The sequence below is a fragment of the Nymphaea colorata genome, chromosome 10 (assembly GCF_008831285.2).
Source record: "Nymphaea colorata isolate Beijing-Zhang1983 chromosome 10, ASM883128v2, whole genome shotgun sequence".
NCBI classification, from domain to species: Eukaryota; Viridiplantae; Streptophyta; class Magnoliopsida; order Nymphaeales; family Nymphaeaceae; genus Nymphaea; species Nymphaea colorata.
The window spans coordinates 22137123-22152978 of NC_045147.1; the positions used below are offsets into that span (position 1 = coordinate 22137123).

The following is a 15856-nucleotide window of genomic DNA, read 5'->3' on the forward strand; positions in this document are numbered from 1 at the left end:
CTTTCAACAGTACTTTTCCCGGCGTAGCTGGTTGGACCATTTTTTAGTTTGTTTCCATGAACGTCAACCCTTTGCACAAACCGTGAACATAAAGGGAAGGAGGGATTATAAGCCGCCACCCCATACATAAACTTTGTTTCAATTTCATCCGTAGATCTCTTGTAAACAATTGACAAATTCGTTCCGACCAGATTGATGCTGTGGATTCTTCATCCGCTTCATTTAATTGCGCTAAATCAGTATCGAGATTAGATTTGTCAATGGATCTGTTTTCTTTTAATGATCATTACACAGTTGAAATTATTTTGATAGTGAGCACATCTACATAGACAAACTAATAAAGAATCGCGCAAGCTATCCAATGGATTCCGCTAGAGGGTTCGAGGGAAAACTTAGATTGTTATCATCATCATCTTGCACCTCTTTCAAGCATCTCTTCGAACCGCAAGAAAGACATCTTTCGCTCAAGTTCCAGTTGCTTACGGAACTGAGCTATGAACTCGTCTGCTTTCTTATCAACATCTTCCTCCTTCCATGAGCAGCCATACTCATCGTTGTAACTTACCCATCTATTCTCATCAGCAACACCCTCGTCCTGATCATTACCATGGCAGCTGCCATGGTCATAGATGAAGAGGCTGTCATCCTTGACGTCCGCGGTCGCATTTATGCCGGGAACGAATGGGAGAGATGGCCAATTCCTCGTGGCTCCGTGAAGATTGCGTCGAGCAGCGGGAATTTCAGTACAGCAGGAGATTCCACCTTCCCCATTCAGAGTTGAATTGGAAGGACGCAAAGTCTTGAAGCAGTTCTTGGATAGGGTCGGTCTCTCTGTCAGGCTTCGACTGCAGACACTGCTGCTCCTGCAAAGGAACGTGAAACGAACGAAACTGCAGGCAAGCCTTCGTCCAGAGATTCTAATTCCGCAGATGAACGCGAAACGAAGGAAGCTATAAGCTTGAGTGACGAATCTCGAAGATGATATCTTCTCGGCCATCGGTATCGATCCGATGAGCGGGATGCATATGATATTGAGCAGAAAAGGAAGATGGTGTTCGGTCTTACATTTCTTGAGGAAGAGAAGGAAAGGCTTTTGATCGGTGAAAAACAGTTGAGTTAAAGTGGTGATTATATATAAAAAAGGGCGGAGACGAAGTCCAGGAGGAGGATTGAGAGCGGAACGCGTTGATTTTCATAAGCTGGCGTAAGATGCAGATGCATTAATTAATTCTGAGAGGTACTGGTCGTTGAACAATTCAAATTACAGGTGTTTGATTACTGCATATTTGAAATTTATTGATCTGGAGTAATATGGTATGTCTTTAACGTAACGAAAGATCCATGGTTTATGTTTATAAAGATAAAGCAGAAGAGATCTAATTAGCCGCTTGATCAGTAAGAAGAAGAATATTAAGAATGAAAAGAAATAGTGAAAAAGTGAAAACTTTAAAACGAATATATATATATTTTTTTCCGGTGCATCTGTGTAGTTCACTCTCCTACTCGTGAGACCGACCTGCTGATTATTGTTTTGTTATTGGACGCACCATTAACCTCCTGATCATCCAAGGGAAAGAATAAGATTAAATTGATGTAAACATTGCACAAGAATTGGTGATGATCTAACAATTAGAGCTACCCTGGCTTGCCTCGTTATGAGCAATTCACTTTCCCACTTTGACATCCTGAGCATGCAACAAAACCTTTACCCTTTCAAAATTTCATTCAGTGCATTATAGCAGACCACATTGAGTTGTAAATCAGGATCACATAATATTCTTTAGAATCTATTATTTTTCTTGTGGTCTTTAAGAGTGTCGTTTTCCACCTTATGCAAGTAAGCTCCACTTCAACGACCGCCCACGGAATTTTCAATTGCTGCTTAGAACTTGGCAAACGGCTCCATATAGGAACTTATGATTCAGATGTTTGAATCTTCACTTAGCTCACTTGTTGAAAGAAATGCCCGTCTCTCATATATCTGAACTTGCATTCATAAACTGAACTTGCATTCATAAACTGACATGGCATGCAGTATCGTCAGAGTCCTTTGTAACTATTTCGGGAGTAATGAGGAAGAGTTGGGTCCTGATGCAAGCACACAGAACTAAAGACAATTTTTTTCTTTTTCTTTTGTTGGGTTTTTTTTTTTTTTGGGAGGTTGTGTTTTAGCAGTTTTGAAATAGAGCAGGCACACGATTGACAGACAGGCAGTTACAGTTTGAATACTCATGGGTGTCACCAGGTGCCAACAAAATTTATTTGGGGATTGCTATTGTCTAGTCAAAATTTTCAAAGAAAAACTTTTTGAACTTATTTACAAGTAAATTTTGAATGTTTCAAAACTTTAGGGGGCTTTGGAACATTCTATGGACCACCCAGTTCTTGAACTTGTTTGATAACCAATATGACTCGCATAAGAATGAAGTTCAAGGACGCAATTATGAAAAAAAATTCGGTGGGGAGCATCCATTTTCTCCTTTCCTTGTTCATAAACACAACGACACCTTTCGTACCCAAGAAACATACTCTTACGAACAATATGGTTGGAGATAGCTACGGGGTGAAAGCATTTATGAAGTTTTATATGCCTACTGGAAGCCGCCAAACGTAAATTCATTCCTCGCTTATAAGCAATTGGTAGTTCAGTCCCACCATATTGCTATTGTGCGTTCCTTTGCTTCATTTAACTACCACAATTAGGTGTTGAGATTACATTTGTCAAATGGATCTGCTTTCTTTAAAGAGGATCAGTACATCACATAATTTATGTTTATTCAAAAGGGGGAAAATTGTCTTCCTTTCGAACATGTGAACATGGACAATTTAAACAAATAAAGAATCGTGCAAGTTATCGAATGGATTCCGCTAGAAGTTTGGAGGGAAAACTTAGATTGTGATCATCATCATTTTGCACCTCTATCAAGCATCTCTTCGAACCGCAAGGAAGGCATATGCCGCTCAAATTGCAGCTGCTTACGGAACTGAGCTATGAACTCGCCTGCTTTCCTATCAACATCGTCCTCCTTCCATGAGCAGCCATGTCCACCGGTATAACCTACCCATCTCGACCATTGCCCTTCACCTTGATTCTCATCAGCAACGTCATCGTCCAGATCACCACCATGGTAGCTGCCATGGTCATAAATGAAGAAGTCGTCGTTGACATCCGCGGTCGCATTTATGCAGGGAATGAATATTGCGAGAGATGCCGGCCGATTCCTCGTGGCTCCATGAAGATTGCATCTAGAAACGGGAGTTTCAGCACGGAAGGTGAATCTGGACTCCCCATTGGAAGAAGGTGGAGCCTTAACGCAGTGTGACGAGAGGCTGTGTTTCCGAGTAAGCCTAGTTGGCCTGGAGACGCTGGTGCCACTGCAGAGAAACCCAAAGCGCACGAAGGTGCGAGTAACTCTTCGTCTGGTGACACTGCTTCTCCTGCAGAGGAACGCCAAACGGACGAAGCTGCAAGCTGGTCTCTGTCTGCAGAATCTACTTCCGCAGAGGAACGCCAAACGAAGGAAGCTGCAAGCTCGAGTAGCGAATCTCGAAGATGATCTCTTGTCAGCCATCGTTTTCGATCGATCGGCTGAGCGGGATTTGTATGATATTGATAGGAAACGGAAGGCGGTGGTCGCTCTTGTATATGTTTCTTGAGGAATAGAAGCAAATAAAGCTTGTGATGGATTGCAGAGGGTTGAGTGAGAGTGGTGGTTATATACAGAAAGGAGCATTGACCAAGTCGATGGAGCAGGAAAGACTGCGGAACCGCGTTGATCGATCTTCCTCTGGCGTTAGATGAAGGTGAATTAATTACAAACTGGTCTGTTGACCTATTCAAACATTCCAAGTCGGTTTGTGAAATTCGAAGTGTACTGCATGATTAAATACCTAAACTTCGGGCTTCATTTTTCTTTTTTGTTTTTTAAGATGTTTAAATGAGATTTTTTTAATCTTCAACCCGTATAATATCATATTTGGTGATCAAAGCAAGGTGTTTAAATCATTGATCCCTATAATGTGCTTTAGTTATCATAATTAGTGATCAATATGTATCGGCTCGAACCATCCGGTACGAAGCGACAACGATGAAATCCGTTGTTCCATAAAGGTAGGGGCGATGTAATTGTTTTTCGATTTGGTATGTGCTAATGCGACATTCGTTTTTTAATACTCAAATTATATCAAGGTTTAGAACAGTGAAAACATTAGTCTCTTTTTTCCATTTATTTTCTTATGCACATCCTTCCATGGGGATACTCGTTATCTTCAGGTAGTTTTCCGCTAAACATGGATATGTAGTTCTGATTTTAACCTTTGCATGTGAACAATTTTATCATGCATAATAAACAGATACCAAAACTCCTGATCTAAGTGCAAGTCAAAATCTAAATGAAAATGATTTGGATCCGGATAGTCGGGCTTGGTAAAGCATATCTTCGACCCTCTTAAATTCCCTCCCTCGAGGTACAGGAAGCATTATATACCAATGTGTGGCACAGATTTTTCCAAGCCATCAGAAAATTTTGGTTCATCTTTTTTCTTTTTTTCTCTTTAGCAAATGAAGAAATATCAGCGTATGAAGTTGTTTTTATCAATAAATACTGACGACAAAAAAGCTTCATTACGAAAAGCTTCTGAGAAAATCTAGCGCATTCTTACGTGGGCTTCCCAAAGGTCGTAGATTATTTTTGAATGGTCGACAATGGCTACCTGCAAAGCCGGTTAATTTTTTCGACTACAAAATGATTGAATTTTTTCAGCGTTGTGCCAATTTCTGTATCTGAATTTTCAAATATAAAATCGAATTCTTGGAGCCTGAATCACCCTTTTCAATATAATGACAATAAATAAAAAGACTGTAAAAAATTACCTGTCGTAATCTTGTCGGTATTTACACATGGTGGGGACAGCAGAAAGGAACCCCATTTGGATTCCCTCTCCCCCAACGATGTTCCAGAGCAATTTAAACTTTGAAGGAGCCGTTGGCTGATGGGGAGGAGAGGGATAGAGAGAGAGAAAAAAAGAGCAAGAGATAATGGTGGGCGGCACAGGGTTCTCGTGGGCGGACGAGGTAGAGAAGGAAGAGGCGTTGCAATCGCAGACCAGGAAGACAGAAGAAAAAGAAGAAGAAAGCCTTAGGATCAAGAAACAAAACCCATTTGGGTCGGCCAGACCCAGGGAAATTGTTCTTCAGGAGAGAGGAATTGACTGGAGGAGCCTTGACACCAGCTTCCACAGCACTCAGAGAATCCCAGGGTACTCTCTCTCTCTCTTTCTCTTTGAGGATAAGCATACAGCCAGTGGTATTTCCTTTGTGATGAACCTTTCTTAGTTTTTTGTCATCTAGGCGTGGAAGAAATATTTGTTGCTTCATTCGGGGTTTGGATTCAGAGGGCATAGAGGGTAAGAAACGAGAGGGGGATGGTGGAGTTCTGTATGTGGACCGAGTTCTAAAATACTCCCACAGAGACCAGACCTAGAAACTTCATATTACAGTAAGCCTTGGGGCATGTCGCCATGTCGTTTTATGTAAAATGGTTTACGCACAATCTAGTTCTCATTGCCCAAGATTTGGGTCAGAATAGCTCAAACATATGTAGCTTTTTCTTTTTTTTTACCATAAAGAGTATCCAGATCTGTTGGTACCTGCTGGGGCCTCCCAGATAGGTATTTCCAACTTAATTCTTCTACACTTGATTCCCAAATTACTGTTGGGAGATGCATACGGCCACAGGTCAAATTGATCTGTAATGCATTTTTGCAAGTTTTACAACTTCAGAAGCAACGGCCAGGTGCCAATCACCTAAAGATGGTGAGTGTTTCTTTGCTGCGTTGGACCATGACTTTCTGCAGCTTCGCCACTTGTTGGCTGCTTTGCTAATATTCAAATACTACAGTGATATTATCCAGGGATTCCAGATGGAGATGGTTTTTAATGATTAATAGTCAATGTATGAAAAGGTTATGTATCACTTTATGCCTGCTTCCTCCAAGAAAAAAGAAAAACCACAATATTCACAGATATCCCCTCCTAACTCCTATATTCATGGCAATACATTATTTGACGGGGGCATTGCGATTTGGAACTGTAGATTGTAGTTATCAAGATCAACTATGAAATCTCCAGATTTTCTGGGTGAAGTCTTCCATTTCAACATACCAACAACAGAGAACTTGCTATTTTGATTCTTTTTGTTTGCTCAGTTATACACTCCATTCATGGATAAATCATCCATAAGCAAACCCAATATGCACACCATACTACTCTTTACCAACTGGCCGCGGGAGTTCATGGATCGTGTACCATTCTTTTTTTTCTTTTAGCTCCACAGTTTCTTGGCTGTATAGGGGGCATCATGTGACAATTAACGTAGTTACGTACAAAACTGAAAGTTTTTGTTTCTGTAACTATGAACATCTTCAAATATGGGATTTGGATACGCCTAAACCAAAAATGCGTGTGGCCACACACAACACACGCACGAACAGACTATATAGTTGTTAACTAACATGGGTTTGAAATATATTCATTGTTATTTGTTTCGAAGATGACATGAACTTGTCAGCTTCTACAGGAGAACATCTGATAGTTAAAGAACAATATGATGTACTGCCTTTTTTACGTTCTTTTCTCTGTAAAAAATAACGGTCAAAAATTGGTATTGGCAGGAAAGAGAATGGGCAAAAACGAAGCAGACCCACATCCTTAACACCCAAGAAATATTTTCCTCTTGAAAGCCACAGAGTACACAGAGGCCACCAAGCAGCAACCCAGAGAACCCATTTCAATTGCGGGCACCATTCATTGCCAGATCCAACAGCCATTGCGTTTGCGTATCTGCATGAGAATCTGCCCACGCAGAGCAGCAGGGCACGTACAACAGAAGCAATCTATTGTCCCCAAATTGATGCAAGTTGGTTGGGAGAGACGCAAAGGCCTTCCTGCAGACCGGTGGATTTGGGGTGGCAGAGTTCTCCCTTTGCTGTTGTTAACGAAAGGCAACCCCCTCAGAAGTTTGACAGAATTTTAGAGAAGAGGTTCTGTTATGGCCGTATGGAGAGAAATTACAATGAAGAACAGAACTCCAACCCAAGAAATTATGTGGAACAAACTAGAGGCGGCCCGAGGGACTTGAAGCATAGTGCAGCGCTCAGTGGCTTAAGTTTAGAAAGGTCTCATTTCACGGGGAATAATAAGAAAAGGGACGTTCAACCAACCACCGATACGCATCCGGCTAACCAGAGGAGGAGCCGGAGGAGAAGAAGATGAGACTTGGTTAGATAGAATCAGCAACATGGCTAATTGTATTCAAGGAAGTACTGAAATTCTGACATGGAAAAGGCGTACCCTTCCTAACACAATTTGAATCCTAGTGGTAGTAGAAGTCTTCTTTCTGTAGAACGCAGTTGAACACCAAGAATGTCATTGTGGTTTGTTGCTGACCACAGCCAATTTGGTTTGAAAGTTCTTTACGTTAAAGTTGCCTTTGGTCCAAACCCGTTAGACATGAATGCTGCATAGAAGCAGCACGGTCACACATACACACTGGCGCCAACACGAATGAGGCAATCAGGAGTTCCTGAAAGAGTTTAAAAAAAGCTTTTGAAGAATAGACACCCATGAAAACCGTCGAAAAGTGATCAAAACTGGTCTGAGCAAGGAAAGCTACTGCTGCCTTTGGAAAGTTAGGTGAAATTTTCTGAAATTTCCGTAAGCAATAGAATCATGGTTTTCCAGTTATCAGTTAAGAATGCAGTGGAGCCAGTTTGATCGTATGTGATGTTCAAGAGTAGGAACCTTCCTAGGGATCTCTTGAATTCAGATAAAAAGCACCCGACATGTAGCTAAAAAAAGGTTCATCCATTTCATTCACAGGTCGGATAATCTAAAACTTACACTTGAAGCGAGCCAGAGCGTCGGCCACCTGAAAAAGAAACATATGCAGTTCACCTGTATAGCGAGAAACAGAAGTTTTTGTTCTACCACAGTATTTCATAGCCAAGATCAGACCGGAACTGCCCTCAGAACGCTAATGTCTCTATCACTGCGAAGGTATCGGATTAAAACCAGATTACACTCAAGCCTATGAAAAATAAAAAAGGAGATAAAACCGGGTTCTTCATATTGACACTCAAGCTGGGAATGATAATTTTACTTGAGCTGGAGAACCAAGCATGTCATCCCCGTTATCGCCCATGCCATACGCTAAGATCGAAATGCCTCATACTCAACGCAGCAAAGAAAGAGATGCAGTGTCTAAGAAGGGCATCGATATGAAACAACCACTTCCATATAAAACATTCTATGCAAAACACCATCTTTCAGATAGGCTGTTGTTGCATATTAACATACAAGTATAAATTATTAATATCGAAAAAAGAGCCGCCATCTTCGCCAGAAACTCTTCCATTCCGCTGTCGGCAGATGATACTGTCATTTATAGATCACGCCTTCACCTTTAACAACCTTCCCAATAAGGCGAGGCATGCATGGGCCATGTTCTTCACCAAGGATTCTGCTAGATGCCTCTGGGCTGACAACAAGAACCATCCCTATACCCATATTGAAGGTTCTCCGCATTTCAGCATCTTCAACTCCTCCTTTCTGAAACAAATCAAATTTCAAGTTCAAACAATCTGTCCACAGCCTAATATGATTGAGAGAGAGGGGGGGATTGGTAACAGTACATGCATGTATCAACTATCTAATCCTCCCATAAAAAGAGTGAAATTTTCAGTAAAGTGAAAGCTAAGACCGAATCTGAAATTCAGTGACAGAAGGCAAAATAAAAGTAAATTCAGAATTGCAGAGTGCTATAGGCTATAGCACTCTGCAATACCTTGTGTAGAAAAGACTGAACATTAGGAAAGGAATTCAAGAAGGGGAAAATGTATCTGACATGGACAAAGGGAGAACTTTCATTCTACCTCCTTCCAAGCATATCAAATATACAAGCTAGAGATAAAATGTATCAAGAGATAACAAAACCTGCAGAACCAACAAGGAAAGATAGGTCGAGACCTAAATGATAAACATCAGATCAGATCTAGACAATCATATGGCTGCTTGCCAATCTCTGGGCAAAAGTTTCTTGAAATAAAACCTAGCAACAAGATAACTTTAAGTGGACATTTTCAATGGAGTGGTATCGTGAAGACCAATCTCCATGCAAATTCAACTTTTAGAGAATTAGTAGGAATATCTGATTTTCATGGTGCACCCTACTTACTTAGTTACCTTCTTTTTTTTTTCCATTAGAAAATTTATACCATCAATTGTCATGCATCTGCTGTCTCATTATAAGATCCAAAATCTATGTCTGCACAGAAAAACTGGACTCGATACTATGAAGAAGCTGACTTCCTACTTTATTGTCTACAAAGCATATCCATGACCTTGATTCCTAGAATGAACATTAACATATCTTGTGCAAATTACCTCTTGAATCCATTTGAAAATAGGAGGCACTTCCCAAGAATCAGGATATATGAGTGCCCCAAGACCATCTGGAAAGACCCGAGGAATATTGTCTGTAAACCCACCACCAGTGATGTGTGCTATTCCCTTTACTCCTCCTTTACTGACAATATCAAGTACCTAAGACAAAAAACCGGCAATACATTTTTCATTTGCGTTACCTTGCTGTAATAAAAGGCAGCATGAAAGTAGAAATTACCTTCTTGACATAGATCACAGTTGGAGCCATTAAAGCCTCTCCCAGAGTAACCGAGATCCCATTACTATTGGGTAGCTGGTCATTTAAAGAAGCACCACTATGTGCCAGAACCCTGAAAGCCCATAGAAAAACATGTAGTCAACATGATTTGGACTCATGTGCTACTGATTGCTAGGCAAGAAATTCTAAGCAAAAATGTATTCATGGAAGAGTACAACTGCAAAATATTATGGATCGAGAATTGAATATCCGAAGTTCTGACACAACTCACACTTGCTAAAATGCAAACCAAAGTATGATAATTAAATTTTTTGTGGAACTTCATCTTACCTTCTAACAAGAGAAAACCCATTGGAATGGACCCCACTAGAAGGAAGACCGATGAGAACATCTCCATCAACTATATTTTTTCCATCAATGACTGAATCTTTTTTAACAATTCCAACAGCAAAACCACTCAAATCATATTCTCCATTTGCATAGAAATCTGGCATTTCTGCTGTCTGCATGTGGAAAGGTAATAGCATATGAATTACAACCTACAACCAATACAGAATACTAGACCAGAAACCAATGGATTGCTTTTGTGGCCAACTCCTTCGAAAGAAGCTCCTTAAACAAGGTAACGAACTAAGGAAACTTAAATTTACCGATGAGTCAATAAGGATCACAGAAAATGTACTCACGTATATTCATGTGAAGCAACATTGGACAAAGAAGCTTTTATAAAAGTACTTAGAAAAATGGAGCAACCATCAAATGCATGAATACCTCCCCACCAAGGAGAACACAGTCACTTTGTTGGCAGCCCTCAACGATACCTTTGATCACCTAAACAAAGAAATCAGATAAACAATGACTAACAACCAAGTTAGACTAGGATATACCATACGCATCAAGAAGAACGAATCCATACCCTTTCGGCAAGATCAACATCAAGATGACTTGTCGCAAAGTAATCAAGGAAGAACAACGGCTTAGCCCCAGATGTAACAATGTCATTGACGCTCATTGCGACCTGATGAATGACCTCACCGTCACAAGAATGGACCAAAATCAGGCATGCAACGACTGAAACGGAGTATTACCAGGTCAATGCCTATAGTCTCATGGATGCCAGTTTCAAATGCCAGCTTCAACTTGGTCCCAACACCATCAGTACCAGCAACCAGGTAGGAATCACCTGTTTATTGAGATGATCAACATTCCTTTACAACTCGTCCTAACAAAAGTGAAGGCAAGTATAGAAGATACAATCTCCAAAATAAATAAAGAGAACCAGACCACATTAACCAGCAGGAAATGAAGATTGTCACGGAAAGTTAACAATAAAAAGCCAGAAACTCTTTAGGTTAAGGGGCAGAAAAGGAAGGAGTAAAATCTTGATTCCCACCATTAGATATACATGATGCTGAACATTTGGGCAGCATATGTGTTCAGAAACTCCTGAGCTAGTTTCAGTCACAAACAGTTTCTCCCGAATTCCTAATTGCTATTAGAAACTGAAAGAAGAAAAAGGGGGAAAAGAAATAAAATGAAAAAGATTTCTGCAATCTCGTCGTAACCCCAATTCGAATTTGCCCCACTTTGATGTGTGATAGTCCCCGTATTCTACTGAAAATTTCACCTGCTTCTCAACGCCGGAATCCTACAGTCTGCTCTAGGGACACGTGAGGGAAACATACAGCCAAACCGCCCAATTCGTAGAATTTTGACAATGAAGGAAAAGAAATCACCTTTGACCCTTCAAAAAGAAAGAAAGAGAGAGAGCGCGCACCCAAAGGGAAGAGTCCGCCGAAGCCTCCGATGCCGGGAGCCATCTTGGCGATGCGACGGACGAGCTCAGAGCCGGCGTCGATGTCGACGCCGGCGTCTTTATAGGTGAGTCCCCCACGACCGCGCTGCTGTTGTTGCATCATCCTGATCGACGATACCCGCGAACTCCTGGAGAGCAGTCCGGGGCTCGACCTCGCCGGTAGGGAGACCCTCGACTTCTTCGCCCATCCTCCCGCGACTGCTCCCCTCTCGAGCGCCCAAGCATGCGCGAAAAGCTCGCTAGCGCTAGCGGTTCCAATGGCTCTGCTGTTCATGGCGGGAAAAAAAGAAATGTGCTTTTGGCGGCGAGACGGACACGATGAAGACGGCGACCATGGGGGTTTTGTTTACTTCCTCTGGAGAGGGTTTTGGCGTGAGAAAATTACGAAAAAGCTGCCGACGTTTCGGGCCAATAACGAATCACCGTCTAAGTTTTAGAGTTTAACAAAGAGGTCCTCAAGGTTTCGTATATATTCTCCAAAAGACGCCGATCAGTACACTCGCGGAGATACATGAAAAACGTTTAATTTTTTCAATACCAAAAATACCCCCATCACCTCTCAGCTGCCTGGAGGGGTCAGTGTTTTCGTTGGGAGTTCGTAGGAAGAAATAGTCGCCACTTTCTTTGAATTTCAAAGGCTCAAAAATTCGTATAATGCCGGTGGTTTTTTCCTGGGTGAGTGTTTTGAGGGTCTCTACATGGTTTGTTAAATTGGTGCGCTAATGAAAGTCTAATGTCATTTTGATTTTCATAAATATTATTTTTTTTACAAATGATATATGCATGCAGGGGCAAAGTCAGGATTTTTCTTAGGAGCGGGCCGACAGTCCAACCTTTGAATCTGGGTAGGGCCACATTGAATTCAACTCTAAAAAATACATTGCACACTTAAAAAATTATATTTTTTTTTATTTGTCAGGGTGGAGCCATGGCCTAAGCACCCTCTTTCCCTCCGAATGCATGACACGTTAGTTATTGATATTATTGATATCCGTAGCCCAACTTACTTTAGTTTCAAGTATTTTTGAAACCCAAAAACAAAGAAAATAAGAAAGAGCTTCAGTCTTTTTGGAGATATCTCATCCAAAACACAGTAGAATTATTATTGATCTAAAGGATGAGAGTCTTGTCTCGTCAAACGGTGATGCAATTCTTATCGACGCAAAGCTGTAGAGCACTGAATGTTGGTATTTTGGCAGTTACTAATTAAAACGTAATATAAATCTTGCTGCAAAAGAGTTGTGCAAAATCTCAACAGAATTATACAGATGAATACCAGTTTGCCAATAATTACTCTACTTTATATCAAATTTGAATTCAAGTTAAGAGAAAAACTAAACCTTGTATGAAAGTGGTATCAGACTCCTTTCCGTAAGGGAATTGACCATTAAGATAGGTGCAACCACATGACACATGTATGTTTAGAATTGTAGTAATTACTATCCTTCTCTTTCTCAAACTCTCTCTTTATGAGATGTCATAGAATCTAGGCTTCGAACTCCATTCTTAATGATCTGCCTATAAAAGATTCCTGGAATTATAATTTGAATTTTAAGACATTTGAGCAACCGAAAACTGGAGATGTTTAATGTTTAAGATCACAATATTTCTCAAAATATGTACCGATGCCAAATACAATCTTTTGAAATGACAAGTACTTTTTTTTTTAAATTTTTGGGGACCCCTGAAATAAGACATATGGACATATGAGTGCCTCCCTTCAACTACAAACTTATATATATATTTTTGCATTATTTGCGCAGAGACTATAGCAGTTGATGAGGCGAGGCCGCTCGGTTTGAAAAGATTTGGATTTAGTTGGATCGGTGATGGGTCTAAATCAGGTAGACCCGATCCACTTACTCGGGCGGGAAACAGGAGCGTGGGGTGGGTGAAATTTATGGTGAAAAGGTAACGGTCACATAACGGGCTTGTCGCGGCATTAATGTCAGCCAGTAAATGGTACTACTATTTCGAAAACCGGGAGGGCCGTTTCTCGAGGCCCGTGATGAGTAAAAACGAAACAAGTTGTGAACAAGGTCGTCAGAAAAAAGAAATATTACATGCTAATCAGAGCTCTGCCGCAAACGGCCGGGTCGGATCTGAATAATTTTCCTTCTTATCCAAAATGCCAACCGCTAGATCCAATCTCAAAATAGTATTATCTAGCAAGACATGTGAAAATGGTACGCGAATATGAACAGAAATGACTCAAAGATATTTTAGCTGATGTGTATATAAATTGATTTTCAAAGTAGAGCAAAGGGGAAGAACTGCGACCAAAGAGAGGTTGCAATACGGATTAGATCCAAACTCAACACGGGTGAGCAGATCCAGATCATTTTTTAAATTCATCTGAACCTACAAATGACATGTCAGGCTCAGAATAATCGTACTCATAGAAACATGATCTTGGTCGCGTGTCTCTTGGTGATACGAACGTGGATTCGTACACCTGATGAACATGGCCTGCATCTTAGCACGTTACCTAACCTCATATAATAATATCTATAGTAAGGTTAAAATAAACCAAGCAACTGTTTCTAATTTATACAATAATCATCGTGATTATAGTAAAGGCTTTGGCATGGCTAACGTGACGGTGCTATCTCTGATACCAATCAAAGTGTAAGGAAGAATTCCTCTTCCAAGTGGCGTCTTCTTTCCTTGTTTCAATTGCAGAAGCAGCAATCTCCTTTACAACTGTCATGATGAAACAATCTGGGGTCTTCTTCTTTGGGGACACCATATGCTTATGTTACAGGCGCCCGCAAGCTTTTTTCCAAATTTGTTATAAATATTTATGGGTATTTGCCTCTGATTGAGATCTAAGATATGGGGTGGAGGGGTGAACACCAGCTGAGCTCGACTCGGTAGTTACGTGTTGAGTTTGAGCTCGACTCAATTAAGGCTCGACAAACTCGTTTGAATAAAATTGATATTCATCCTTACGTGTTGCTCGATTAAAGCTCCACAAACTCGGAAACTCATTTGAATATATCGACTTGATTAAGGTTCGACAAACTCGATTAAGGCTCGAGTAGCTCAACTTGTTGTTCACCATATGGGGGTGCTCGGATCTTATGTTTCGTAAAGGCAGATGTCTCTCTCTCTTATATACGCAACGTGCCTTTCAAATGTCGATTCGTATTGTTGGATTCAGCCTTGCATTCGACAATACAATAAAATTCATTTTTTGAAATTTAAAAATGCATGACACAAGCCGATACGTGCACGTCGATGCATGTCAGTTGGTATGGCTCGTTGTTTTTGGGCTTTTATATGAAAGGGAAGCAGATATATTTACGACAGGGGTTGGTGCACTCTTAGAGCCTGAAAGGGCATGTTTGGTTCAAGATCTGACGGGAACATGGATTTCATGATCTTAGTCATGCTTTTATGAAGATCCCAGAACAATGAAATCATGTTTTATTGATTTCAAGAGTTGCCCACCCAACCTACCCTTGATAACTGGCAAGAATTGATACTGCCACTAATGTTGACAATACATAGTCGTTTTGAGCTGGAAGAAGAGCTGGCAGGTCTACATTAAAGGCGCCTGTTGAGACAGGAGGTCCATTCATCTTTGTTTTGTGGTGGGCCTAATGGATTTGCTCCACAAAACTACTTGGCCCCATCTTGTCCTTGTAAGGTATCATTAAATTGGGAGTATCTGGACCCATGCCAAAAGTATTGAATCTCTAAGTATGGAGATAAGAATTATGGATTGAGTGGACTAGACACTGAGCAAAGGTGTATGAGGATATAATTTTTGCTTTCATATCCAACAATATCATAATGATACTGCGAGGGTATTTGGAATATTGTGATAGTGTTTTATGAATATGTTTCAAAGATTAAAACATATTCATCAAACATTGAGATTAAGTGTTCCATGAATCTTCTTCGTCTTTCAAACAAATTCATGAAATACTAACCGGATGCCAGAACTGCCAGCAACACTTCAGCTTTAAGACAGGGTGTCAATTTACGTGTTTGGTCATCTTACATCACATGCCTGGTATTTACATTACGTGTTTGGTCATCTTAAATCACATGTCTCACATACTATTATATATGTATTGGTGTATTATTATTGTATTCCATGGGCTCGCATTGGAGGCTGCAGACTAGGACCCCTGACAACTCACGACAACCATTTGCTTCTCGTATTCATAAATTCATAATGAACATGAGAGCCCGGAAGGGCAAGAATCCGTCGTATCAAAGTTCATTATCAAATTATAAAAAAAAAACAGTGTCCAAATATAGTTTTGTTAGTAGAATTTGGTAAGGCTGAGTACCACCAGAATCTGTCCACGTTCAAACCTTGAATCCAAATTTAGATGGCGCTCACATC

At 40.6% G+C, this 15856-nt stretch overlaps 2 protein-coding genes across 2 annotated transcripts; one reads left to right on the top strand and one right to left on the bottom strand.

Moving 5' to 3' along the window:
* Window positions 1-4978: 4978 nt before the first annotated feature.
* LOC116262988 (uncharacterized) lies at window positions 4979-7483 on the top strand. Its single transcript, XM_031642543.2, has 2 exons — window positions 4979-5259; window positions 6673-7483. Exons 1-2 carry the CDS (start codon window positions 5039-5041, stop codon window positions 7271-7273), a joined length of 822 nt encoding a protein of 273 aa, XP_031498403.1. The 5' UTR covers window positions 4979-5038; the 3' UTR covers window positions 7274-7483.
* A 795-nt stretch (window positions 7484-8278) lies between these two features.
* On the bottom strand, window positions 8279-11842 carry LOC116261967 (phosphoribosylformylglycinamidine cyclo-ligase, chloroplastic). The gene is made up of 8 exons (XM_031640933.2): window positions 11458-11842; window positions 10769-10863; window positions 10597-10698; window positions 10452-10511; window positions 10011-10183; window positions 9681-9792; window positions 9443-9601; window positions 8279-8608 (listed from the first exon to the last, which is right to left on the bottom strand). The coding sequence occupies exons 1-8, from the start codon at window positions 11768-11770 to the stop codon at window positions 8438-8440; spliced, it is 1185 nt and encodes a 394-aa protein (XP_031496793.1). The 5' UTR covers window positions 11771-11842; the 3' UTR covers window positions 8279-8437.
* Window positions 11843-15856: the final 4014 nt, after the last annotated feature.